The following is a 27014-nucleotide window of genomic DNA, read 5'->3' as shown; positions in this document are numbered from 1 at the left end:
TATAAAGGTCATCAAAAGAAAAGCATTCAAAATATTGTCAGTGGAAACGAAGTGCTTGTCGAAAAGATATGCATATTGTATTTTCTATCTATTCTTCAAAACTACATACATCTTTAGACCAATAAAATTATAGTAGTCTGAGGTACATCCTAACTGAAACTTTCCTCTAGCTACCAAGGCTGAGGTTTGGTATCATGAAGGGTGCTATTGTTTCTTGTTCAACTTTATTCAAAATTTGCCATTGTAATAAATTCACAAAAGGTGGTATTACTCTGTTGCGATATGCCCATTTGATAAAAGGATTCTGATTAAAATGACGATAATAATGTATCCTATAGATAGTTGTCATCCATGATTTCACACATATGCTTGACACAAACGTATACGGTATTTTTAATGCAGTGTATTGGGTTGCATATCTAAAAGAACATGTCTGTAATGAGATACGCCCTTCATGTACAATGTATATTCAAGTATGTATATTCAAGTATATGTCAAGTGTAAGAAAACCCTCAAACTTTACGGCGTTCTTTTATAGCTGTGAGATATAAGAACAGTTCAGAATGTTATTTTGTCCCTCAATGACTTTCCATTTGTTGTCATATAATACTTTTAAAACAAACCATGGCATAAAACTGTTATATTTTGATAAAAACATACAACTCAACAGTGAGTTTACCTTTAGCTGACCGAAGACGGAAGTTATGATTGTGCTAAGAGAGCAGAATAACACAACAATGACATACAACAATACTACAGTATCGTTCTATATCCAAGAAGGGACCATACAAAGTTCTGTTTGAGCTCTGACCATGGTTTTTGTGGTCTGAAGTCTGAGCAACAAACTTATGCAGATTGCCATGGTGACAGTGATGGGATGGGAATTCAACTATTTAACTTCTGTATGGGAGTGTTTGGGCTCATTTTCAAAAGCATAGTACTGTTAATTTTTTCAAATTTGACATTACGACGAATTGGGGTGTTTGTTATTTTCTTCCTACCTGCGAGCAGGCGAGAACTTATGCACGCACTTACGCATGCACACGCACACACACCAATCCACATGTACAAACAACTCTACACCCACTCACATACACACACACACATACACATACACATACACACAATCAACCACTCAAACATACAACCCCCACCCACACACACACACACACACACACACACACACACACACACACACACACACACACACACACACACACACACACACAGAGACACACACACTAGCTGGTAAAGCCAATGACAAAAATGACAAGAACCAGTGTTTTCTCATGCGAATGGATATACCGGTATATATATAATATGACATAATTATGTTATTCTATCATCAAAGAATTCCTTACTGGTGAGAATTCTGACTTTGTAAGCCATGATTAAAAGACTTTATAGTATTTACATTAGTTATAACAGAAGAGTTATTGTTCCAGATCAAGAAAAATAACAACAACCAGAGACCACACAATTGTGTGCATTGTATGTAGTAGTTTGATATAAAAGGAGTGATTATTAATCAAGAGTATTATGGATATTTCAAGTGATTTTGCCAACTTGACAGCTTCAAGGATCTTCGACGAGACTTGAGTTCCTTTCTTCTTGTCAATAGTTGAGGTAGAAGGAGAGAGAGAGAGAGAGAGAGAGAGAGAGAGAGAGAGAGAGAGAGAGAGAGAGAGAGAGAGAGAGAGAGAGAGAGAGAGAGAGAGAGAGAGAGAGAGAGAGAGAGAGAGAGAGAGAGAGAGAGAGAGAGAGAGAGAGAGAGAGAGAGAGAGAGAGAGAGAGAGAGAGAGAGAGAAAGTGTTTATGATAACACTATCAGGGAGTTATGGAGCCTGTTAGGAGCCCTCAACGGCCACTTTTTGCATCCAGCATATATCTCAAAATATGTTGGGTGATCTTCTTTTGTCTTTTCCAAATTCACCTTTTTCACATATACAAATATGTATTTCTCTATGTATATGTACATTTAAAGGCTTCAAAAGAAAGGTACTATAATATGTAAATATTAACGAATATATAAATATTTAAAATTCATAGCTGTAATCTCAGCCCACTTAACATGAGATGTACCGCAGAAAAAATCTTGATTGACGCAGTGAGTGAATCCTCTAGAAAATGTTGATAATCACGAACAGACGTGTTTCATCTTTAGGTTTGTTAATGGATTTGTGATATTATAAAGACATTATAACTAATTCAGCAATGTATAATTGACAAATTAATACATACCTTCACTTTCACTTCCTTTTTTGTCAACTGAAAGACATAAAGAACAGGATTTTTAATTTCGAATATACTACCAAATTAAACATGTGTTAGACGTAACAAATACTGTACTTTGTGATTGAAATGCTATAGTCACTCTAGTTTGGTAGTACCTATCACTCATTAGCTAGCTTCAGCAGAAGGCTGGATGGTCGGTATAGCGTGAGAATAGAATGCTTGCATGGGCGACTGCCCAACATTCTATGGAGGCTGTCAGTTTTGCATTACTAGTTGTCTTTTACTCTAGACGTATGAAGTTTGTATCTCTGCAAGAGTAGGTCAAATTACATAGGTTTTCATTTACTGTACTTACTCAGTGACAAGGAATGAATGTTTTAATTTATGGTTATAATTCTAATCTTTGGAGTATCTCATGATGTGTGAATAATTAATATTGATTAATGTGTGTGTTACTTTCCATGTCTCATTTCTCTACTGCAGTATTTTTAATATATGGTTATTTCTCAAGGTTGCATAGTACATCCTTTCCTCCCCACACACTCAATCTCGCATCAATTCCAACCGTTCATATATTCGTCCTTCACTTCATTCCTACCTAGCTGTCTACTCACTGGATCTCTGAGAACACTCGTTACAGGCTCTATCGATCACTTATCACTTGTTTGTCTTCTCAACTCCTGTCTTTAATTACGTTGCACGTGTATGTTTACATAATTAGTTATTTGAATATTCAAATGACGCAATTCCCCATTGCCCCAATCAGTGTATGCCAATATTTGCAAAACTAAATAACAGGTTGACATTGCTACAAAGTCACGGAGGATAGAGAACGAATATCACAGAATCACAAATCTGGCAAGTAGACAGGTTAATTAACATCTTTGGTATATCACAATAAAGTGAAACAACAAACCACTAACCTGTGTATACTGCCTTCACGGAATACACTCTATCTGGTCCCCATCCTATCTCATCAGTCAAATCATACACTTCTCCAATATTGGTTTCTATGTTCCATTTAAAGCAAAAATGCTGTTCATCAGAGCTAAGATCAGCATCCCAGGTGATAACACCTGTACCTGGAGTACGCCAACCAATCAGATCGCCAGGTTTAACTCTGATACGCTCTTCTGAATTCAGGTCAATCTATCAATATAAAAGTGTAAGGACTAATGTCATTGTATCTATTTCATTCATGTCTGTTTTTCACATTTATAAGTTTCAACTGAAGTCATTAACTTCCATTCTGCAAGAATAGTTAATAATGAAGTTAGTTAGTTTGCATTTGTTTGTCCTGTATTTAGTTCAGTCTTTATCAATCATCGGTCTGTTCATATACTTAATTGCTATGTCAGCAACTTTCACGTGTATGAAACTTACAGAAATTAAACCAGGAGTATCTCCAACATTCACCACCGTCTCACCGATTAATTCCAAGCTACACTTGTCCACTTGTTTCTGACTTTGAGGGCGCCATACTTGTAGATACACCGTGCCTTGCCCACGTGTATATATTTCCCATCCGATTATTTTCCCTGACAAAAACAAACAATTTAGTGTTTCCATTTATGCTATCCATTTTAATTACAGTTAAAAATCCAGTTTCTTTTGGCTGCTTTGTTTTTTATTTCATGAAAGGCAGATATTAATTTGTATTTTTTAAAAACATATGTTATGGAGAACAAAACGTAAAATGAACGGAGATGGAATGCATGAACAAATACGATGTATACTGAGTAATTATTATTGAAGAAAACAAAGACAGACTTGGATATAGCTTTGTGCTGTCTGTGTGAATAAGTATATACTGATTCGACTCATCAGTACCAAATGACCAACGTATTTAAATGAAAGTAATATGAATATGCAGAGATCTTAGAAAGGATGCCATCTTGGAATGGACTCCAGATTCTATGGACTATACCATTATATCTATGGACTATACCATTATCATTATTCTGATAAGCCTCAGGAGCACCAATAACTAAACGACGTATTTTTGTAGAAATATCCACTTGTATAGCTTCGAGGGAACTAGAATTGAAGGACCGTGAACAGTACTCTCGCGTGGACAGTTCGTAGTTGGCAATATTAAACACAAATATTAACTTACCACTGTCACCAAAGTAGAGCCTCTTATCTACAAATGTTTGAGCAGATCCACTATCAATATAGTTCCGACTCCTAACATCAAAACCTTTGGAATCTATGTAAAAACATAAAGGACTGGAAGATAGGTACTCTTATTTTGGAAAGTCTTATATTTAAGTTTGCTTGTATGAATAACCTCAGAGCACTTTTATGGTCTACAATAGTCTGAAGAATAATATTATAACTTGTCTTGAAATACACAATGTCCATGAACTTTGTAAGAAAACAGTAATAATATTTTATACTTTAATAGAAGCAATCTGACGGTTGAAAACCCAAAGTCTTATCTCAGATCATTAGTCTACTGTCTATCATTATTTTATATTGGGGTCTGGGGTCTTATTTAGCTTTGGTGTAGCCACTATATTGGCCCTCATGTAAATTGTACATTTTAAGTCAGCACGAAGGTGAGTGTTGCACGTGCTCCTGACAAAAGTATATTAACAGCTATCATGCTATCAAGCTACTACGTAAACAATGCTGTAAAACATGACACACAAGTAGATGTAGACTGTAAGATACATCATGACGTTCTGCCCTCATCAACCTCCTCTCACTCATGTGGGAGGTGTTGGTTGATGTGTGAGGGCGCCCCGTCACTTACAGACTTGAGTAGACGTACACATAGATTATTTTACATATTTATGTTCAGCTTATACTTAGTCTGTAATGTAGGCCTTGAAGGGCGCCCTCACACATCGGTCAGTCCATCAAAGGCTCACTTTGAAAAATGAAAAATGATTAACGTTAGGTGTGAAAACAGTTGTCTGACAGAGCTACAGAAAACGTTGGTCCAGAAGAAAACAATAATCTTATGTATTCCTCATTGCTCCACTTATAAGATAACACTAATGCGAGACCCGGGGATTGAACCCAGGCCTTTAAAGGCAGGCCGGTGCGGAGCGACACGATGCATCTTACAGTCTATACTTACGAGTTTCTAGATCATCATCTTCAACCTTTAAAACTGAAAGAAAGATGAAAGAAAGAGTGACAGCTCTCAATTCTGTAGTTGTCTCTGATACGCAGTATTGGTCAACTAGATGTGCGCCCTCATTGGAGCATGGCATGATTGATGTCACCAATTGTTTTATTGGATGTTGTCCATCAGTTTCCTCTTTGTGAATGTGACTATATTTAATAAGTCTAAGGATATTGTTAACTTGTACATTCATTATAGCCATCCATAAATTTGGTTAATAAATAATTATATAAATAAATAAATAAATAAATAAATGAATGAATGAATAAATATATAAATATATAAATAAATAAATAAATGAATAAATGAATGAATAAATAAATATATAAATAAATAAATAAATGAATGAATGAATAAATAAATATATAAATATATAAATAAATAAATAAATAAATAAATAAATGAATGAATAAATAAATATATAAATAAATAAATAAATGAATGAATGAATAAATGAATGAATAAATGAATAAATGAATGAATAAATAAATAAATAAATAAGATGATTTTTGAACTTTATTGTATATATTCTTTTCTCTGCTTTCATTTAATTCTGTACATGGATATGTTTTGTCTGAAATAAACGTAAATAATAATAATAACAAAAAAATAAATAAAGAAATAAAGAAATAAAAGAAATAAATGATTAAATGGATAAAATATTTATTATTCATTCATTCATTCATTCATTCATTCATTCATTCATTCATTCATTCATTCATTCATTCATTCATTCATTCATGTAATGTCAATAAACTTTTCTTTGGCCCTAGTTTTGTTGTATCGTCACCCTCAATGTTTTTGTTGAGTCTTGGAACAAATCACACCTGGCACCTGTACATTATAGTTCGGACTGTTTTTAGTGTTTGAACAAATTCATTCGAGTAGTCGATTATCGGGTACGGGGTCAGTCAGTCGGTTTACCAGTCATCAGATCAGATCAAATGCAAGAGTGGTTTGCCTACCTGTGTAAACAGCCCTCACAGAATATATTCTATCTGGTCCCCATGTGATTGGATCTGTCAAATCATACACTTCTCCAATGTTGGTTTCTCCAAGCCACTTGAAGCAATGATGTTGTTCATCAGAGCTAAGATCAGAATCCCAGGTGATAACACCTGTACCTGGAGTACACCAACCAATCAGATCGCCAGGTTTAACTCTGATACGCTTTTCTAAGTCCAGGTCAATCTATGGTTGAAAAAATATGAATCACAGGTCACTCGACTACCAATTATTATTCTGTAGACGAAGTCAAAGAAGATCATCTTTTTCTTATGGTAATATTTCTTATATTATTATTATTATTATTATTATTACACATGCCTGTATACACATCACTGTATCAGCAGTGTACCCACAGCAATATGTACAGTCATGTACACACAGGTAGCGTAACATGTAGAAAAGACAGACTCTTTGACATGCCTGTATACACATCACTGTATCAGCAATGTACCTACAGCAATGTGTACAGTCGATGTACACACAGGTACTGTTACATGTAGGAAAGACAGACTCTGTGACATGCCTGTCTACACATCACTGTATCAGCAGTGTACCCACAGCAATGTATACAGTCAACCTCTACACACAGGTACTGTCACATGCAGAAAAGACAGACTCTGTGACATGCCTGTATACACATCACTGTATCAGCAATGTACCTACAGCAATGTGTACAGTCGATGTACACACAGGTACTGTTACATGTAGGAAAGACAGACTCTGTGACATGCCTGTATACACATCACTGTATCAGCAGTGTACCCACAGCAATGTATACAATAATGTAGCTACACCTCTATTGACAGGCATGTGGCTAGCATCCTGTGCCATCTTTGCTGACACAGACCTGTTACAATGAAGACATTTCAGATGTTGTCTAGATTAGTTAGATTGTTTGGAGTCAAGTGAACTTGTGTGTATGTATAATCATTATCACAAACATTGTGTTTTATACTTACTGATACCAAACCCATATTATTTTCCACGTACACTTCAGTTTCACCAACCAATTCCATGTTACATTCCACTATCTCATTGGTATGAGGGCGCCATACTTGTAGATACACAGTACCTTGTCCACGGGTGTATATTTCCCATCCAGTGATATCCGCTAATTATGAAATATAACGCATTAAAGTTTAACAATGGCCATCAAAAATGTAACAATGTAAAAATGGCCATCAAAAATGTAACAATGTAAAAATGGCCATCAAAAATGTAACAATGTAACAATGGCCATCAAAAATGTAACAATGTAACAATGACCATCAAAAATGTAACAATGTAACAATGGCCATCAAAAATGTAACAATGTAACAATGGCCATCAAAAACGTAATGAGGTACAGTTGTTATTTGTATGGAGCAGATAAAGGCAGAATTTGTTTTGGGAAAACACAAAACTACATGGCTAATTCACAGTGATTGGTGATATGATTCATGGACATTAAATACTATGAGTTTGGAATTTAATAGAAAATGAGTTTATAACATTTGAGACGATGACTGAGTTGTCATCTTGACAATAATCACGCCGAAAATAGTAGTGTCAAAAACTAATTTTAAACTAACATGATTAAGATCTGATTTAGGAATACTTCTCGATTCCCATAACTCTCTTTCTCTTTCCTTCATTTATTTTCGTTGTGGGAGGGATTGCAGGAAGAGGCCATCTCTTCCAGAAAGTCATAATCAAGAGTAACAGCAAGATACGAAGGGAATGTAGTTTAATAAAGGAATCGAACCATATTCCTACATATTCCTACATTCCTACGGATTTTGACCAGCTTGGTCAGAGAAATGCAGTTGGCCAGAAACGAAATTTCCGCTGCTCATACAGGGTGAATGTATATATTTTAGCAATAAACCACCCCCTGGGGATGGTATACCCCGAGGTTTTGACAAGTTGACGATACAAACACAAAAGCGTGGGCAAGTGTGTGTATGGAGTGAATGAGTGTAGTTTTGGTTATTTGGTACACTTTATGCATGGGCTGAAGCTAGATTTGTTCTGCGAAAAAGTGCAAGATGCATACTCATTTGTCATCCATATTGTCACTGATAAATGAAAAGAATATAAAACGTTCTAATGCAATAGATACTTACAAGTAATAAAGTAAGTCTAGTTTAATTTCCCCATGAATTAATTTACTCACCGTTGTCTTCAAAGAGGAGTCTTTTATCAACAAGGGTAATGGCAGAACCAGAGTCTATGTAATCACGGTTTTCAACATCAAATCCTTTGTAATCTAAGAAAGTAAAACTTATTGTATAGTTAAGTGTTCTAAAGCAATTTACACAGGGAAGTCTAGACCCTGGGTGTCCTATAGCATCAAATGATGAGGTAGAGGTGAGAAAATGTATATTATACTGATTTGAAAAAATAATTCAAACTGATATTTTACATCAAAATAATTCTGAAAATATGCAGATATATGAAGCAGTTTCATTCTATACCATGCGATTCCAACCAAATAAAAGGCCTATATACCTGTGAAACACTTTGCAATATTAATTCATATTTTCTGTGTGATCAGAATACATACAAACTAAGCATACAAACTCATGCCCCTACAAAGGGCTACGTGAAAGGTTGTAGATGTTAGAAAGTCATAATGCAAATGTTTGTTAACAATTAGTGACACTCGGTGAAAACAGACTATTAAAGTTACTGTTACGCCCGGTGTTCAAAAATTGTTGAAATAGGAGGGCAACTGACAAATATAGCCGGACAGCTTGCTGGTCGTGGGGGGGGGGGGGTGTCCCCCTCCCTGAGTAAGATTTTTTTTTTAAATTCAACTCAATTTTAAGGCATTTTGTGCACTTACAGTTCATAGAAATTGCTTTAAAATGGGACCACAAATACCTACTTGAAATGAGAATCAATCTGAATCATAGTCACTGTTGTAATCAGAATCATATTGGTTATAAACAATGTGGTGGTGATCTGAGTCACTTCTTTCAACAAAGGCATTCTGTATCGTTTGCCAGGTGACAGGTGACTGACTGACGGACTCCTTCAGTCATACTACATGATGGCTGACTGACTAGTGACTGACTGGCAACTGACTAACTACTTGTACTGTACATGTACTAGTCTCGGATTGTTTACTGGTCTCTTCTTTATCTACAAATAAGTTATGAAAGAGGATGTTATGTACTTTTAATCACCCTACAAGAAAAGTTCACTGATCATTCTCCCAAAAGTGAACAGATGTTCTAGCTACACTGTTGTACATCTACATGTAAATTACTTTGTAATTAGCTACTAAGGATCATGGATTTTTAAAATGAGTAGTGCATAACCATTCATTGTTGTCTGCATTTATTTAAACAATGTTGGTTTAGAATTTCAAAAATAAAAGTACACACTTTCAAACTTCATACAATAGAAATGCTCACTCCATTTTATATTGAAGTGATACATAGTTGCTTCAAAAACAAGATTTCAAAAAGGCAACTTTAGTATTACATGTATTACTTTAAAACTTAACATTATTTTCAATGTATGCTCTTTTAATACCAGAAAAATGAAACGTCGCCAAAAACAAAGATTTTCATATTCAAGATCTGTTGATCCATAAATTTATCGAAGTTGTCAACAAAAAATTAATTCACAGAATAATCAGTTAAACCATTAAAACAATCTAAATTAAAATTCAAAGCTCACGTACATGTACGCCTTTGTATATATAGTATGTAAACGAGATAATGGAGTATATTTCATCAGCGTCATCAATATTCAAAAACAACACTTTTGTCATCTATTTGTAAACTCCGACAGGATTAAATATGAAAATAATCATCACAGACGTCACTTAAATTCCTACACTCTGAACAGTGTTGCAACTCAACCTACCAAACTTAGTTCGACCTCTCTTTGAAAAACCAACATTTTCGAGGGTATTTACGAGATGTCCTTTACGTTTCTTGGACGACGCCATTTTGAATGCCGACCTGTTATACGTCCCAAGGTTTCAGAAACAATACATGCAACATGTGCAATAGGAAGCCAATGCCTCCGTTCCATTTCTCAACGTTCGGTAATGTTCGATTCACACTCGTGCTCGATTGAGTAGATCTACCCACCCGTACGTGAACTCGGCAAAGCAAAAAACGATATTCCGAGTACGATAACATATTGAGTACGATCGATTCAGATCATGTACATTTCATTACTAATACTAACGGAAATAGAGAGTTCATTTTTAAGGCTCTTCTTAGAATTTTGAAATAATCAAAGTACAAACCAATTTTGCTTGTAATTTGTAAATTTTAAGCAGCTGAATAGCCGACCCAATTTGACTGAATAATAGCCGGGCAATCTGGTCGCGCTTGGTTACTTACTCTGGTTACTAAGCAATGGTTGTCGTCATCTATACAAGCTATTGTTTGCGTTAGCTACCGTCATGTGATACACGCCATAACAAGCACAAATTAAACTGTAAAAACGTTTACTTTTACGTTTGTAGTCCATTACAAATTGCGTCAACCCAAAAAGTAAAATGTGGCAATGATAGTAAGATTTTAGTGACGTCAGACGACGCTTCGTTTTATGTTAACTATAACTTTTATTTTAATTTAAGAATAGACCATTGTTCTGGCGTTGTATACGTATACTTACTAAAGTCTTGATCGTCATCTTCCACTTTTAAAACTGAAAGAAAATAATTGAGATTTCTTAAAAGTCTGGAATATACAAACATTCCTATAAATGTGATATCGCTTTAGAGCCAAAGCAACATTTAGCATTTATCCGGGCAACCTCGTAATGATCTATTTACATCATTATTCTCCGACGGCAGTTTTCTGCTAAGATTGTCAAATTGAAATAGTCGATAACTGTAACGATAGCTTTATGAACTACTTCTACTATATAATTAAAGTTCCTTAATCAACCATCAAGCAGTCCCTTTTTTATTGCAATCTGAATTGAACTTCATTACACATTCGTTCATACATCAAGTACGCACATTTCACGTCTATATTTTAAATGTCCTTCCTTCCTCCCCTCCCTCTTTCTTACCTCTGTCTGTCTGTCTGTCTGTCTGTCTGTCTGTCTGTCTGTCTGTCTGTCTGTCTGTCTGTATGTCTGTCTGTCTGTTTGTCTGTCTGTCTGTCTGTCTGTCTGTCTGTCTGTCTCTTTCTTTCTTTCTTTCTTTCTTCCTCCCTTCCCTACACCATTCCTTCCTTCCTTCCTTCATCCAGTTAAGTAATAATTTTACGGCATGGTTTCACCTACTAGTATGAAGTGCCTTCACAGAGTATATTCTATCTGGTCCCCATGTGATTGGATCTGTCAAATCATACACTTCTCCAATGTTGGTTTCTCCAATCCACTTGAAGCAATGATGCTGTTTACCAGAGCTAAGATCAGAATCCCAGGTGATAACACCTGTACCTGGAGTACGCCAACCAATCAGATCGCCAGGTTTAACTCTGATACGCTCTTCTAAGTCCAGGTCAATCTATGTCGACGAAAGACATACATTTATATTTAAATAGGGTAAATTGCTGTAAAGCTTTTTAAAATTAATTGGTAACTAAATATTTGAGTGATGATTTTTCACTGTTAAATTAAATTAACACAAACAAACAAGCAAGCAAACAAACAAACAAACAAACAAACAAATCCCCAACTTATAATCATGAATTGATCCTTGTCTTATAAACTCACAGACATAAATTGTGGCGTACTATCCTCCACATAGACTTCTGTTTCGCCAACCAATTCTATGCTACTACACATTTCTTGATGTTGAGGGCGCCAAACTTGTAGATACACTGTGCCCTGACCACGAGTATATATTTGCCATCCGATTACCTCACCTAATACAGAAAACAGAAAAGGATGAGTTTTAAAAATAATTTTTTTTTTATTATGTTTTTCTTTAACAGTGATAGTGGTATGGCATAAAGATAAAGTTTGGAATTTGCTGTGCTATAACAATCTTATATAACTAAATATTCAATGGGAACATTTGGAATATAATACAATATATTTGATATATGTGCATATTATTCCTAGTTGAATACATCGTGAGAATTTGTTTTCGATTGGAAAAGGAGAACTTTCAGATTGATATCAAACGTCAAACCCCTTTCTAAACGGTATTTTAGGTCAAAACCTTAGTAATTGGGACAGAGGGTTGTTGTTTTTGGGACAGAGGGCTATTGTTTTTGAGTCAACCATTTATTATTAATATTAATTGGGACAGGGCATCGTAACACCAAAAAGCAATTTAAAAATCAGGTATCGTACTAGCAGTTTATTATCGATTAGTCTGAGCGCAATACCATTTAACTACAAGTGTATTACATGTACCAGAACGATAGCCACTCTGATATGAAGGCAACAGGCTAGTTAATAACAAAATGGGACTCACCGTTGTCCTCAAAGACGAGTCTCTCGTCTACAAGTGTAATGGCAGAACCAGAGTCTATATAGTCACGGTTTTCAACATCAAATCCATCGTAATCTAAGAAACAAGATGTTAGTAATATAAAATGATGATTTAGTATCAAGAAATTGCGAGCAGAGTCTCGGGGTGAATATCGATTTTAGTAACAACACCAGTCTGAATATGCCAATTCAAGCATCTGAAATATGAGTATAATAAGACAGGAACTGTGTCAAAAATTTGCTTATTTTAGATGTTTGTATGTTGCTATGTTGACCAATTAAAAACGCTACATCCATTAGGCAAATGAAACACTTTTTTTTGCTATAAAGTCTCCTGCGATTGACATACTCTCTAAAACATTGCAAAATAATAGGCAGAGATGGTTTTAATACTGGTATATACGATGTATACTTACGTATTTCCTGGTTATCATCATCAGGTGTCAAAACTGAAAGAAAGAAAAATAGAAGAACCTCATATGTTTACATTGTGCAGTGAGTAAGATATGGATGCATGCCTCCATGTAGTACTAGTAGTCGGAGGCGAATCTGACCAGAGCTTGAAATAGAGCTAAGAAATTTTGAAAGTAACGCCAGTGAATTAAAAGAGGCGAGTTGAGAGGCGTGAACATTGAGAATGAGGGCCGGGAATGAGGGCAACGTTTTGAAATCCTATTTTAGTATGTCCAAGACTAAATGGTTGTATCATGTATGGTCCTGTAATTTAGTATTGCAATATTGGATTGGTTGTACTAACATAAACTACTTATTCTATCATAAGTTCCTGAATCAGCCAGCAAGTAGTTACTTGTTATATTTATCACAATCTGAAGTTCATTACACATTCGTTCATGCATCAAGAACGCACATTTCACATCCATACGTCAATTTTAGATTTCTTTCCTTCCCCTCTCTCTCTCTCTGTCTGTCTTTTTCTTCCCTCCCTCCCTCCCTCCCTCTCTCCCTCCCTCCCTCCCATCCTTCCTTCATCCAGTTAAGTATAAATTTTACGGCATGGTTTCACCTACTAGTATGAAGTGCCTTCACAGAGTATATTCTATCTGGTCCCCATGTGATTGGATCTGTCAAATCATACACTTCTCCAATGTTGGTTTCTCCAATCCACTTGAAGCAATGATGTTGTTTACCAGAGCTAAGATTAGAATCCCAGGTGATAACACCTGTACCTGGAGTACGCCAACCAATCAGATCGCCAGGTTTAACTCTGATACGCTCTTCTAAGTCCAGGTCAATCTATGTCGATGAAAGACTTATTATGAGGGTCAACTGGAGCTTTTTTCAACTAATATAAGTATTTGATTGATACATTATATCCATTCGCTTCTTTTGATAATGACTAGATTTATCCTATCTGCTGACATTTCCTGGACAATGTATATGTTCTTTCTATTCTCTTTCTTTATCAGAAACAAGTTTATATGCCTATGTCTACTTTCAAAGTAACCTAGGCTCATAAATGAAAAAGAACAATAAAAACAAACAAACAAACAAACAAACAATCAATCAATCAAACAAACAAATAAACAAACAATCAAAACAAAAACAACTTATTCTGTCAGTAAATTTGTCCTGTGTTACAAACTCACGGTCATGAATCGAGGTGTAGTATCCTCAACATAGACTTCTGTTTCGCCAACCAGTTCTATGCTACTACAGTTTTCTTGATGTTGAGGGCGCCAAACTTGTAAATACACTGTGCCCTGACCACGAGTATATATTTGCCATCCGATTACCTCACCTAAACACAGAAAAGTATGAGTTTTGAAATTAATATAATACTATATAAATTACTAAATATTCACCGGGGATCATGTGAGTCAGATTCTATATATTTTAATACATGTACACGTATATTATTCGTAGGTGAGTACTTCTTTTGATAATTTGGATTTAATGGGGAAAAGGAGGACATTCAGATTGATATCAAAACTGAGAAAACATTATTTTAGGTCAATATTTTAGTTTCTGGGACAGGGCATTATCACACCAATTATAAGATTATTGACATAAAAGGTACACAAAATTGCAAAAGTTCGAGACAAACGCTTTCGTGCACGTGCACGTGCACCATGTCACTGGTTTAATGGTACATTCTCCAGTTTGTTAATATGAGTCTAACATCATTAAAGTATTACGTATCCCGTAGCGGAACTCGCTTGTAGGAAAGATACTTGAGATCATCGAAGTGTTAATAACCAAATCTAACTAACCGTTATCACCAAAGGAAAGTCTTTCATCTACAAATGTTGTAGCAGAACCAGAGTCTATGTAGTCACGGTTTTCAACGTCAAATCCACTGGAATCTAAGAAAAACAAATATTGGATATCTAGAGTTTTTGAGATGTGAAATTCTTGACCTTTTTGGGGTCAAGTATTAACATAGTGTGATTAAAGTACTATCATCAAATTACGATTATTGGATTATCAAGAGATTACGAAAGTCTAGAAGTGAATCAATTTCATAACAATATCATTCTGAATACCTCACTTATGTAATTGCAATATAAAGTTTGTTATTTTCGCCAATCAAGGGCGTTTCACGCACCAATGAAACCAATGTTTGAAATTAATCGGCAGTTAGCAAAGGTTGTTGGTCCTTACGGGATACTGCTGGTTTGGTTTATTACCTGTATGTACAGTTACCCCCTCTCTCACCCTCCCCCCTCCCCAATAAAGATCAAACGATTTTGAAGTTTGACATAATACAACATGTTTTTTTTGCTGTAATACAATAAGAGAGTCCAATGAATAGTTTAATATTCACGACAATTTATTTCATAGATATAATATCTTCTGTTATTCACAATGTATTATATGCAAATACAAATACAAATACAAATACAAATACAAATGAAAATGCAAATGCAAACGAAAATACAAATACAAATACAAATGCAAATGCAAATGCAAATACAAATACAAATGCAAATACAAATGCAAATGCAAATGCAAATGCAAATACAAATACAAATACAAATGCAAATGCAAATGCAAATACAAATGCAAATGCAAATACAAATGCAAATGCAAATACAAATGCAAATGCAAATGCAAATGCAAATGCAAATGCAAATGCAAATACAAATACAAATACAAATACAAATACAAATACAAATACAAATACAAATACAAAGATTGTAGATAATGATGAATGAATCAGTCATTCACATTATTTGCAATCTCAGAGAGATCACAGTCCTATTCCTCCTCACTGCCTGATTCAGCACATGAACTCTAAAGTCCTAAATGAGTCTGATTGCTTCTACGTCATGATTAGACTAGACAATCATGTTAATTAGAGACATTCAACCAATCACAGGTGTTCTAACATATGATAATTGTTGTAAGCTACGTCACTGTAAAGTTGATATCAACAATGCTCAATTTGTAGAGAAGCTTGAAACATGTACTACAAGGTCAGATTCATGTTGGTAAAATTTGGATATCTATCTATGTCATGGAATAAATGTTATTCATATGCATGAACTTCAAATTTCAATCGATAATTAGTACCGACAATCTGTTGGTCTCCGACTAACGGACCAATTTTGCATACTGAATGAGACACTTTAAATTTTCCGTGATGGACATACTATACTCCTAAAACATTGCAAAAGGTTAGGAAGAGATTTTACAGTGTAATTTCTATTTATTATACTGGTATACTTACGTATTTCCTGGTTATCAGCATCAGATGTCAAAACTGAAAGAAAGAAAAATAGACGAACCTCGTATGTTTACATTGTAGTGTGCCGCAATTTTGTTTATAAACCATCGCAATCAATCACTTGGAAATCAAATATGACCGCCATTGATGACAGCGATACTTATGGGTATTGGTGCGGAGTAGTTTGCCACCCTGACAGAATATTGATTACTAGGGTAATTCATGCATTTGATTATTTGAAACAGGGCTGAAATAAACGTTGATGATATTTCTAGAGTCGGGTCCTTCCACCGTACAATCTCGTTCCCCAAAAGCCCACATCAAGGCTGTAAAGGTGAATTTTCACTGACAGTCCCCTTTCACTTACCAGTATAATCAGCCCTCACAGAATACACTCTATCTGGTCCCCATCCTATCTCATCAGTCAAATCATACACTTCTCCAATATTGGTTTCTATGTTCCATTTGAAGCAAAAATGCTGTTCATCAGAGCTAAGATCAGCATCCCAGGTGATAACACCTGTACCTGGCGTACGCCAACCAATCAAATCGCCAGGTTTAACTCTGATACGCTCCTCTGAGTTTAGGTCAACCTATTTGGAGAGACATGAATTTATGACGATCTATAATTATCAAATCTAATAACCATTAATTATCCATCTATTTTTTACAAAGTAAGTTCACGTTGTATTAATATAGACAACAAAATACTCGTGACTTTAGGCAAAGATCGTATATGTTACGTGACGTCACCCTACCACTACCGGGCTAGTATATGTCGCGCAGCATATATGCAAATTTTGCTCTCCTCACCATCTTCGAATACCTAAATATAGTAAAATACCGACAGGTGATTTATTCATAATGAAAATACTTAAATTATTAATGAGAATATCACAGCTGGTATCTCTAAAATGTATTTTCTTTTTTTCTTCTTTGACATTTATCTATTTATATAAGGTTTTATTGCTTTATATTTATCTAGCTTCTAGTTCCTAATACGTATTATGTGATATAGGATTATATTTCAAATTCTCATAAATGATTTAAGTATTTTCATTATGAATAAATCAAGTGCTGGTATTTTAGCTATTAGAAAATGATCAACCAACAGGGCAGAATGGACATGGACTCCGTATCAACGTTTGAATTCAGTTAGGTCGTGGCTAATTCACTGCACATAGTACTTCTCTGTGATAAGTGATCGTTACTCTGATTTGGACGATCAGCATGTGCTGTATTGTGTATTGTGTAGTGTAGTGTAGTGTTGTGTTGTGTTGTGTTGTGTTGTGTTGTGTTGTGTTGTGTTGTGTTGTGTTGTGTTGTGTTGTGTTGTGTTGTGTTGTGCCGTGTTACGAAGTAGCACTATTTGTTTTTCATGTGATGGGATAACTATTGTCATTTTCTCTATATCACGATAGTTGAGTGCCTGTAATCCCCATATCAAAGTGTCATCATGTTGCCTTACTTGTTCGAGAAATGGCGATTCCTTACAAATAGTACAGCAAATGCACCAAATCAAGTGACACGGTCCACTTCAACTTGTTATAACATAACATAACATAACATAGCATAGCATAACATAACATAGCATAACATAACATAACATAACATAACATAACATAACATAACATAACATAACATAACATAACATAACATAGCATTACATAACATAACATAACATAACATAACATAAAGTAACATACCATAACATAACATAACATATAACATAACATAACATAACATAACACAACATAACATAACACAACACAACACAGCACAACATAACATAACATAAAGTAACGTTAGTTGTAAGTGATACTATGATTGGTAAATCAATTCTTTCATGACGTGGTGATATATAGTAGCAATTATGCATGTCTGGGTAAGAGCTATTATGGTAGTTAAACTACGAGTAATTTGTACGGAAATTAAATGATAATGATCTGATAACAGTCAGTGTAGTTTGTTCGTACCACACACATATTCTATAACCAAGTCGACGATACAATCATGAGAAGCTTAGTTTTCATATCTTTTGTCTTATTTCCACTACTCTGTGAGGCTGGGGTGCCACTGTATCCATGGCGAGGGGTAAGTGTGCAATAACTGAATAATATAATTAGGAAATTATTGTTTTTTCTGAGTATACTTCTACAAAAGAAAACTGGTTAATTGTTGTTTTGGATTACAAGTTGTGGTAACTGTGACGTGTCACATGAACAAACATCGTTATTTGCGATGGGATTGGATGGACGGGTCTTTAGTTGCAATGATGTAACACTCATCTATCTATCTATCTATCTATCTATCTATCTATCTATCTATCTATCTGTCTGTCTGTCTGTCTGTCTGTCTGTCTGTCTGTCTGCCTGCCTGCCTGCCTGTCTGTCTGTCTGTCTGTCTGTCTGTCTGTCTGTCTGTCTGTCTGTCTGTCTTTCTTGTGTCGGTGTGTTTGTGTGTGTCCGTCCGTCCGTCCGTCTGTCTGTCTGTCTGTCTGTCTGTCTGTCTGTCTGTCTGTCTGTCTGTCTGTCTGTCTGTCTGTCTGTCTGTCTGTCTGTCTGTCTGTCTGTCTGTCTGTCTGTTTTCTGCCTCCGCAAATACGTAAAATCTCACAAAAGAAACACGTATCAAAAGCTGGTATCATTTGAAACAGAAGTTGTATACTATTAATAATAAAAGCACAAAAGATACCAATCCAATAATATTAGTTTTATCATGGCATCGTGAAACTTAAACTAATGCACCCTTTCCCTCTCTTCGACTAGTCCTGGCACTACAACAAGTCCTGGCACTCCCAAAAAGGGAAAGGAAAGTCGAATGGACGCTGTAAGTATAATTTTTTTTACTATTTACTCCACCCAACTCACAATTAAGATTTTTTCAATTTTCACAGTCTTCAACAAGAAAATGATATATCGTAATAAATTTTGTGAACTTGAATAGAATACCTTGCTTTAATTTTTCGCATTTGGCGAGATAATGATAGCTCTGAGTGTTTATCGCATTTCTTGTTCGTAGTGTCTGTATACACATTATCTTCTAGGAATCAAAGGCCGGTACTCACTAAAAGCTTTATATCAAATGTTTGATTTGTCCTCGCATTTCAACTTGTCTTGATTCTTACACCACACTTAGACTAAAATACTGTGGACTAATTTTCGTCGGACCACGTTTGTCTCGATCCAAGTTAAAATACGTATTTTATGAGAGTGAATGGATTTCAATCAGTCATAACAGTCATTATACATCTTTGATGTTGACATTTTAAGTGTCAACATTAATTATTTGACATGTAAAGAGTGACAATTATTTCGGAAATGATAACTGTCATATGATATTAATAATTATCTCGTCCATCATTAGCGGTCAATGAACGAAGCACATTCGCTTCACCTTCCGTGCTTCCATTCCACGGCTATGACGACATGGACTCCATCCTCGACCATGGATACTTGCTGGTATATTACTATGAACCGCAGTGTCTTGAATCATCATCAGAATGTTTGGATGCCTGGTCTGCGTTCGAGGATGTAGCATCCAAAAATGGTCGAAATGATATATATTTTGGACAGGTTGATTGCTCTGAGACGGTTAACAAAGGTACTAACACGTATAATCTTTATAACGTATCAGGAAAATGTAATCATATATTTCAGTACACATGTGTACGTCATATATCGACATATATGTTGGGTCTATTTCTGGTAATGTTAGGCTTTTACTACATGTAACACATAATGTGTATTCTCACTAATATACAACAAGAGGAATATCCGCTTTTATTTTGTACAACAACAACAACAACAACAACATTATTGCTTCATCTGTTTTGCCTTTCTGTTTAAAATATTGTTATTATTTCTAATTCTAGAAATGTGCTGGTCTCATGACGTCAATACGTATCCTACTACACACCTGTATGAAGTCGGATCTCACCAAGGTACAACGATGGTAGCTACGTTTAGTGCATTGAACGATGTCATTAATAACCTAGTGTAAACTATAGGGCTTGAAGAGACATAAAGGAGATATTATGAATTCAAATCAAATCTAATCCGTTTCCTTTTTACATGAACATTTAATGTAATAATATGTGTCACACGGTTCTAAAGAAGAGATTGAGCTCTCAAGTAATAAATAGTACATTACACGTGTATACATACTTACATACATACATACACACATATATATATATATATATATATATATATATATATATATATATATATATATATATATATATATATATGGGGTCTATAGCATATAATTTGGTTCAAATTTTCAAAACCTATGTATATATATATATATATATATATATATATATATATATATATATATATATATATATATATATATATATAGTTTTAGTAGTACTGGAACTCTTTCTTGGTTGTAACTCGGAGTTTCACGCATAGTGCGATCATCAGACAACTCACAAGAGTTGTCTGATGATCGCACTATGCGTGAAACTCCGAGTTACAACCAAGAAAGAGTTCCAGTACTACCAAAACTATTACGCTCTGCCACTGCGGTATAGAGCACTGTCTTAGCAGATTGATACTCACCGAGTTATATATATATATATATATATATATATATATATATATATATATATATATATATATATATATATATATATATATATATATATATATATATATAATATATATATATATATATATATATATATATATATGTGTGTGTGTGTGTGTGTGTGTGTGTGCGTGCGTATGTATATGTATGTATGTATGTATGTATGTATGTATGTATGTATGTATGTATGTATGTATGTATGTATTTATTGTGTGTGTGTGTGTGTGTGTGTGTGTGTGTGTGTGTGTGTGTGTTTATGCGGTGTTGGGATGTGGTGGGTACATTTTGAAATGCCTTTGGTAAGTTGGATGAATATTACGGTGCGAAGTTCATCGAGTTATCCGATACGCACGTCCGATGAAGAGCTTTTTGTTTTTGACTCACCGATTTAAAGCCAAGAGCGTCAACATCTACCCTTGTTTCGCCGACCAGTTCCACTGTGCAATCATCTTGGCTGTGAGGGCGCCAGACTTGAAGATATACGACACCGAATCCACGTGAATATATCTGCCATTTGGTTACCTCACCTAGTCACATAATTAAAATATTATAGCAAGACTATAGTGGACTGTTACACAATTCGTCATGAAAGCTACACAGCACTTGTTCAATCGATATATGTAGTTTGAATGTTGTCTGCTGGTTCATTTGTTGTCTGCTGGTTCATTTGTTCATTCATTAGTGTACAGCTAGGTTTACCATTAGTGTACAACTAGGTTTACCATTAGTGTACAGCTAGGTTTACCATTAGTGTACACCTAGGTTTACCATTAGTGTACAGCTAGGTTTACCATTAGTGTACAGCTAGGTTTACCATTAGTGTACAGCTAGGTTTACCATTAGTGTACAGCTAGGTTTACCATTAGTGTACAGCTAGGTTTGTCATTAGTGTACAGCTAGGTTTGTCATTAGTGTACAGCTAGGTTTACCATTAGTGTACAGCTAGGTTTACCATTAGTGTACAGCTAGGTTTACCATTAGTGTACACCTAGGTTTACCATTAGTGTACAGCTAGGTTTACCATTAGTGTACAGCTAGGTTTACCATTTAGTGTACAGCTAGGTTTGTCAGGCTGTAAAAACATTCAGTAAACAAAAAAATGAATTGGTAATTAGTGAGCAGGTCCTAAATGTGATGTCATTCCATGATGGTCTAAGCCTGCGCAGATCTCAGTTTGATAGGGTCATTTAAACTTCGACTGTTAAGTCTATACTGCAAATATAGAGTGAATAGTGACTGATGACTGTAGTATCTTTCGAACTCTTTGCTGTATCCGATGGTGACGTGACATCAAACAATTCATTATTAATCATAGACGACATTCATTGAGATTTTGTGATTTGGGATTATTGTACCGATTCAGAACTCACCGTTATCTGGAAAGACCAGCCTATTGTCTACAAACACTTGAGCGCTTCCGCTGTCTCTGTAGGCACGGTTCGTGACATCCCATCCATTATATGTATTTCCTATACAAATAAAAGGAGACAAGAACCAGATGTAAACTGATAAGCTACCATAATGACAAATAAGCACCATGTTCGGTGCCCCTATAATCGCCTGTGTCTTTCTGTGCGTAAAAATGTCATACCCAATGAGTGAACAGGGCCGAAACCTGACCAAATTGCCGGGGGAGGGGGGGGGGGGGCAGAACTTTGTCTTGGTGCAATCATGCATTTAAAATTTAGACAGGTGATAAATTTGCATGCAATTTACATAATATATATTTTAGCTTACGCAATTAAATATCAAATGTAAGACCAGAAATAATTAAAAAATGTTGGTCAACGGGTAACCTAACCCATCACATTGGGTAGGTAGGTCGATTTCATTTTTTCACAATGCTTGACAAGGATAAAACAAACCATATATAATGACAGCAAAATATTTCAGGTCGAGTTAGATAGAACTTATTCAGTCATCTCGATACTATCTCATGAAATTTGTCTGCATTGTTAGGAAATGTACACAATTTACGGTTAAACAAATGGTGTAGTTCATCTCACCCTCTCCTCTAAAAAATGTTAAGCCCCGCCAAATGAAACTCGAGCAATATAAAAATATCAGTGATAGCCAACTACAATATTCCGAACGAGATTACTTTACACAGGATGTGGATTTCACATGCATAAGGAGATGTCTCTAATTGGCTCTAACCTGTACAGGGAGGTACTTAGAGCCAGACACCTTCCATCTTGGTTTGGGAGAAAGATAATTATCACCTTGATTGCTACTGATTGGTAGGAGACAACTCCAAAGGTGAAAAAAAGTGAAAATAAGACAGAGGTGTAGGAGGCCATTTAGAGGCATAGAATATCAAACCATAGACATAATTTAAAGTCTTACAATGCTTGAATATGGTAATAAAATACCAGAATTGAAATAATTATGCTATGCATGACATATTATCTGGAAGTGTATTTTGTTTTGGCAAAGCTGAAAGATATTTTGCGGATGTGCACTTGGAACAAGATGTAAATGAGATCGAGCGCATCTTCGTAGTCACTGCATGCAGCATAGCAGGCGACCTCACGTTGAACGACTTTTCCGTCTCCTTTTTTTTAGTTTCACTCGCTGATATTATAATTGCGACTTGCTATCTTCAAATGAAGGAGACTTTCAAGACTACTGTTACTCGTGGAAAATGCACAGTGCATGTGCGCACAAGAATTTTTAATTTACTGCAAAAAGTTACAATTTTTAAGTGGACACATTTTTATTCAAAGTTAAGCCAACGTACAATAGAGATATAAGATACATATTAGCGAGGAGTCAGTGTAAAGTCACTTTAGTGAACCATGAATTTAAATCGCACATGCTAGGAATCGTCACGTAAATAACGATTTTAATAACATCGCTACGTATTCAAAAAGTAGCTTTTTTTCTTTCTTTTTTCCAAAATCTCTTTCCCCCCCCCCCGCAGGCTACGGTACTGGTGAAACGCCCCAGAGCAACTCCGTTTGTGCAGTAAAGTGTAGCATATTCATGGATAACCATTGGAACCCCTACTCACCTGCAGATGCGATATTTAGGAGACACACGATCACGAGTATAAAGATTTGTTTTCTGGATTCAATCATGGCTATGGTGGAGGCCATGGGTTGCTTGTGAAAATAGGGTTCAAATGAACTATTTATGAACAATGCTAACCTATGTATTACTAATATTTATTTTCAACTGACGTCAAGCATAGATAGTCAACAATGGATAATATTCAAATTAATGATCGCCATATCGTATTACTGGCAAATTTCCATTTTTTTTGTAAACGGGCTAGACACATAAACACGAACATCGCCTCTCATCCTATCAAAATAATTTACATAGGAAACTGCTTCGATTGCCAATCAATGCTTAAGTGCTATACTGAGTGAAACTGTAATTATTCCGACCCTCAGTTAGAATAGTAAATTCCTAAAGTATTTGGCGATCAAAACAATTCTCACGGTTTCTTTGCAGAACTTTGTCTTGGTGCAATCATGCATTTAAAATTTAGACAGGTGATAAATTTGCATGCAATTTACATAATATATATTTTAGCTTACGCAATTAAATATCAAATGTAAGACCAGAAATAATTAAAAAATGTTGGTCAACGGGTAACCTAACCCATCACATTGGGTAGGTAGGTCGATTTCATTTTTTCACAATGCTTGACAAGGATAAAACAAACCATATATAATGATAGCAAAATATTTCAGGTCGAGTTTAGATAGAACTTATTCAGTCATCTCGATACTATCTCATGAAATTTGTCTGCATTGTTAGGAAATGTACACAATTTACGGTTAAACAAATGGTGTAGTTCATCTCACCCTCTCCTCTAAAAAATGTTAAGCCCCGCCAAATGAAACTCGAGCAATATAAAAATATCAGTGATAGCCAACTACAATATTCCGAACGAGATTACTTTACACAGGATGTGGATTTCACATGCATAAGGAGATGTCTCTAATTGGCTCTAACCTGTACAGGGAGGTACTTAGAGCCAGACACCTTCCATCTTGGTTTGGGAGAAAGATAATTATCACCTTGATTGCTACTGATTGGTAGGAGACAACTCCAAAGGTGAAAAAAAGTGAAAATAAGACAGAGGTGTAGGAGGCCATTTAGAGGCATAGAATATCAAACCATAGACATAATTTAAAGTCTTACAATGCTTGAATATGGTAATAAAATACCAGAATTGAAATAATTATGCTATGCATGACATATTATCTGGAAGTGTATTTTGTTTTGGCAAAGCTGAAAGATATTTTGCGGATGTGCACTTGGAACAAGATGTAAATGAGATCGAGCGCATCTTCGTAGTCACTGCATGCAGCATAGCAGGCGACCTCACGTTGAACGACTTTTCCGTCTCCTTTTTTTTAGTTTCACTCGCTGATATTATAATTGCGACTTGCTATCTTCAAATGAAGGAGACTTTCAAGACTACTGTTACTCGTGGAAAATGCACAGTGCATGTGCGCACAAGAATTTTTAATTTACTGCAAAAAGTTACAATTTTTAAGTGGACACATTTTTATTCAAAGTTAAGCCAACGTACAATAGAGATATAAGATACATATTAGCGAGGAGTCAGTGTAAAGTCACTTTAGTGAACCATGAATTTAAATCGCACATGCTAGGAATCGTCACGTAAATAACGATTTTAATAACATCGCTACGTATTCAAAAAGTAGCTTTTTTTCTTTCTTTTTTCCAAAATCTCTTTTCCCCCCCGCAGGCTACGGTACTGGTGCAACGCCCCAGAGCAACTCCGTTTGTGCAGTAAAGTGTAGCATATTCATGGATAACCATTGGAACCCCTACTCACCTGCAGATGCGATATTTAGGAGACACACGATCACGAGTATAAAGATTTGTTTTCTGGATTCAATCATGGCTATGGTGGAGGCCATGGGTTGCTTGTGAAAATAGGGTTCAAATGAACTATTTATGAACAATGCTAACCTATGTATTACTAATATTTATTTTCAACTGACGTCAAGCATAGATAGTCAACAATGGATAATATTCAAATTAATGATCGCCATATCGTATTACTGGCAAATTTCCATTTTTTTTTGTAAACGGGCTAGACACATAAACACGAACATCGCCTCTCATCCTATCAAAATAATTTACATAGGAAACTGCTTCGATTGCCAATCAATGCTTAAGTGCTATACTGAGTGAAACTGTAATTATTCCGACCCTCAGTTAGAATAGTAAATTCCTAAAGTATTTGGCGATCAAAACAATTCTCACGGTTTCTTTGCACGTGCTCGATTTGAGATAGGTGTGAAAACGAATCCAAAGTACACAAAAAATATTGAATTCAGAATGCGAAATGATTTGACTCTTTGTTGACATACTGGATTGGAGAAAATTTGGAAAACGACGAAATACCTTAATATATGTAGCTTTTGTATTTGTTATCAATTCAGTAAGTAAGCGTCAAATTTATTGGGGGAGAGGGAGGCATTGACATAGACGTCACCGTCCCAACAACCGATCAGTTGTAATCTCCATATTAGAGTCCGTAATCATATCATGTGTACGTCCACTCGAGCCTGTGGGATATCTATATATTTATCGTCAATACTGCATGACAACGACAATCATATTTGACTTTGTCCAGACTTGACTCCTAGCTTTACGTGACTTGGTTGGCCTGGTTCCACATGTATGTCTCAATTAAACTCTTTATATATATAATAACATGACTGTTATTTATATAAAACATCATCTAGTTGTGATCGTGGAGGTATAAAGAGGATTACACAGACGTTGATTTGCCCACCCTTCTGTGTGCGAACACACACAGTCACGGATTTATTTGGTCGGGGATGGATTGCGTTTGTAATTTGTTTATCGGAACGACAGGATGCGTTTGTAATTTGTTCATCGGAATTATCTGTAATTGTCCAGTTGAATCGTTAGATGAGAGGATAATCGGTGGTG

At 35.4% G+C, this 27014-nt stretch overlaps 2 protein-coding genes across 2 annotated transcripts; one reads left to right on the top strand and one right to left on the bottom strand.

Moving 5' to 3' along the window:
• Positions 1-1334: 1334 nt before the first annotated feature.
• LOC144452218 (uncharacterized) lies at positions 1335-24165 on the bottom strand. The gene is made up of 22 exons (XM_078143270.1): positions 24079-24165; positions 22436-22534; positions 21450-21592; positions 16837-17062; positions 16473-16505; positions 15013-15105; positions 14389-14540; positions 13810-14035; positions 13198-13230; positions 12765-12857; positions 12056-12207; positions 11621-11846; positions 11003-11035; positions 8535-8627; positions 7339-7490; positions 6337-6562; positions 5324-5356; positions 4352-4444; positions 3619-3773; positions 3159-3384; positions 2242-2268; positions 1335-1607 (listed from the first exon to the last, which is right to left on the bottom strand). The coding sequence occupies exons 1-22, from the start codon at positions 24161-24163 to the stop codon at positions 1576-1578; spliced, it is 2631 nt and encodes an 876-aa protein (XP_077999396.1). The 5' UTR covers positions 24164-24165; the 3' UTR covers positions 1335-1575.
• LOC144452363 (uncharacterized) lies at positions 18437-20584 on the top strand. Its single transcript, XM_078143455.1, has 4 exons — positions 18437-18563; positions 19238-19298; positions 19836-20072; positions 20344-20584. The coding sequence occupies exons 1-4, from the start codon at positions 18483-18485 to the stop codon at positions 20469-20471; spliced, it is 507 nt and encodes a 168-aa protein (XP_077999581.1). The 5' UTR covers positions 18437-18482; the 3' UTR covers positions 20472-20584.
• Positions 24166-27014: the final 2849 nt, after the last annotated feature.

This window comes from Glandiceps talaboti, chromosome 22 (assembly GCF_964340395.1).
Source record: "Glandiceps talaboti chromosome 22, keGlaTala1.1, whole genome shotgun sequence".
Taxonomy (NCBI): domain Eukaryota; kingdom Metazoa; phylum Hemichordata; class Enteropneusta; family Spengelidae; genus Glandiceps; species Glandiceps talaboti.
Note: the sequence above shows the minus strand (reverse complement) of the source record. Positions and strands in the feature narration are given on the sequence as shown.

Coding starts and splice junctions, on each gene's coding strand:
- LOC144452363 (XM_078143455.1), top strand. CDS start 18,483: ATGAGAAGCTTAGTTTTCATATCTTTTGTCTTATTTCCACTACTCTGT. Junction 18,564..19,237: donor CACTGTATCCATGGCGAGGG/GTAAGTGTGCAA, acceptor CTCTTCGACTAG/TCCTGGCACTACAACAAGTC. Junction 19,299..19,835: donor AGGAAAGTCGAATGGACGCT/GTAAGTATAATT, acceptor GTCCATCATTAG/CGGTCAATGAACGAAGCACA.
- LOC144452218 (XM_078143270.1), bottom strand. CDS start 24,163: ATGGCCTCCACCATAGCCATGATTGAATCCAGAAAACAAATCTTTATA. Junction 11,847..12,055: donor GTACGCCACAATTTATGTCT/GTGAGTTTATAA, acceptor TCGTCGACATAG/ATTGACCTGGACTTAGAAGA. Junction 7,491..8,534: donor ACTCCTCTTTGAAGACAACG/GTGAGTAAATTA, acceptor TTTCATAATTAG/CGGATATCACTGGATGGGAA.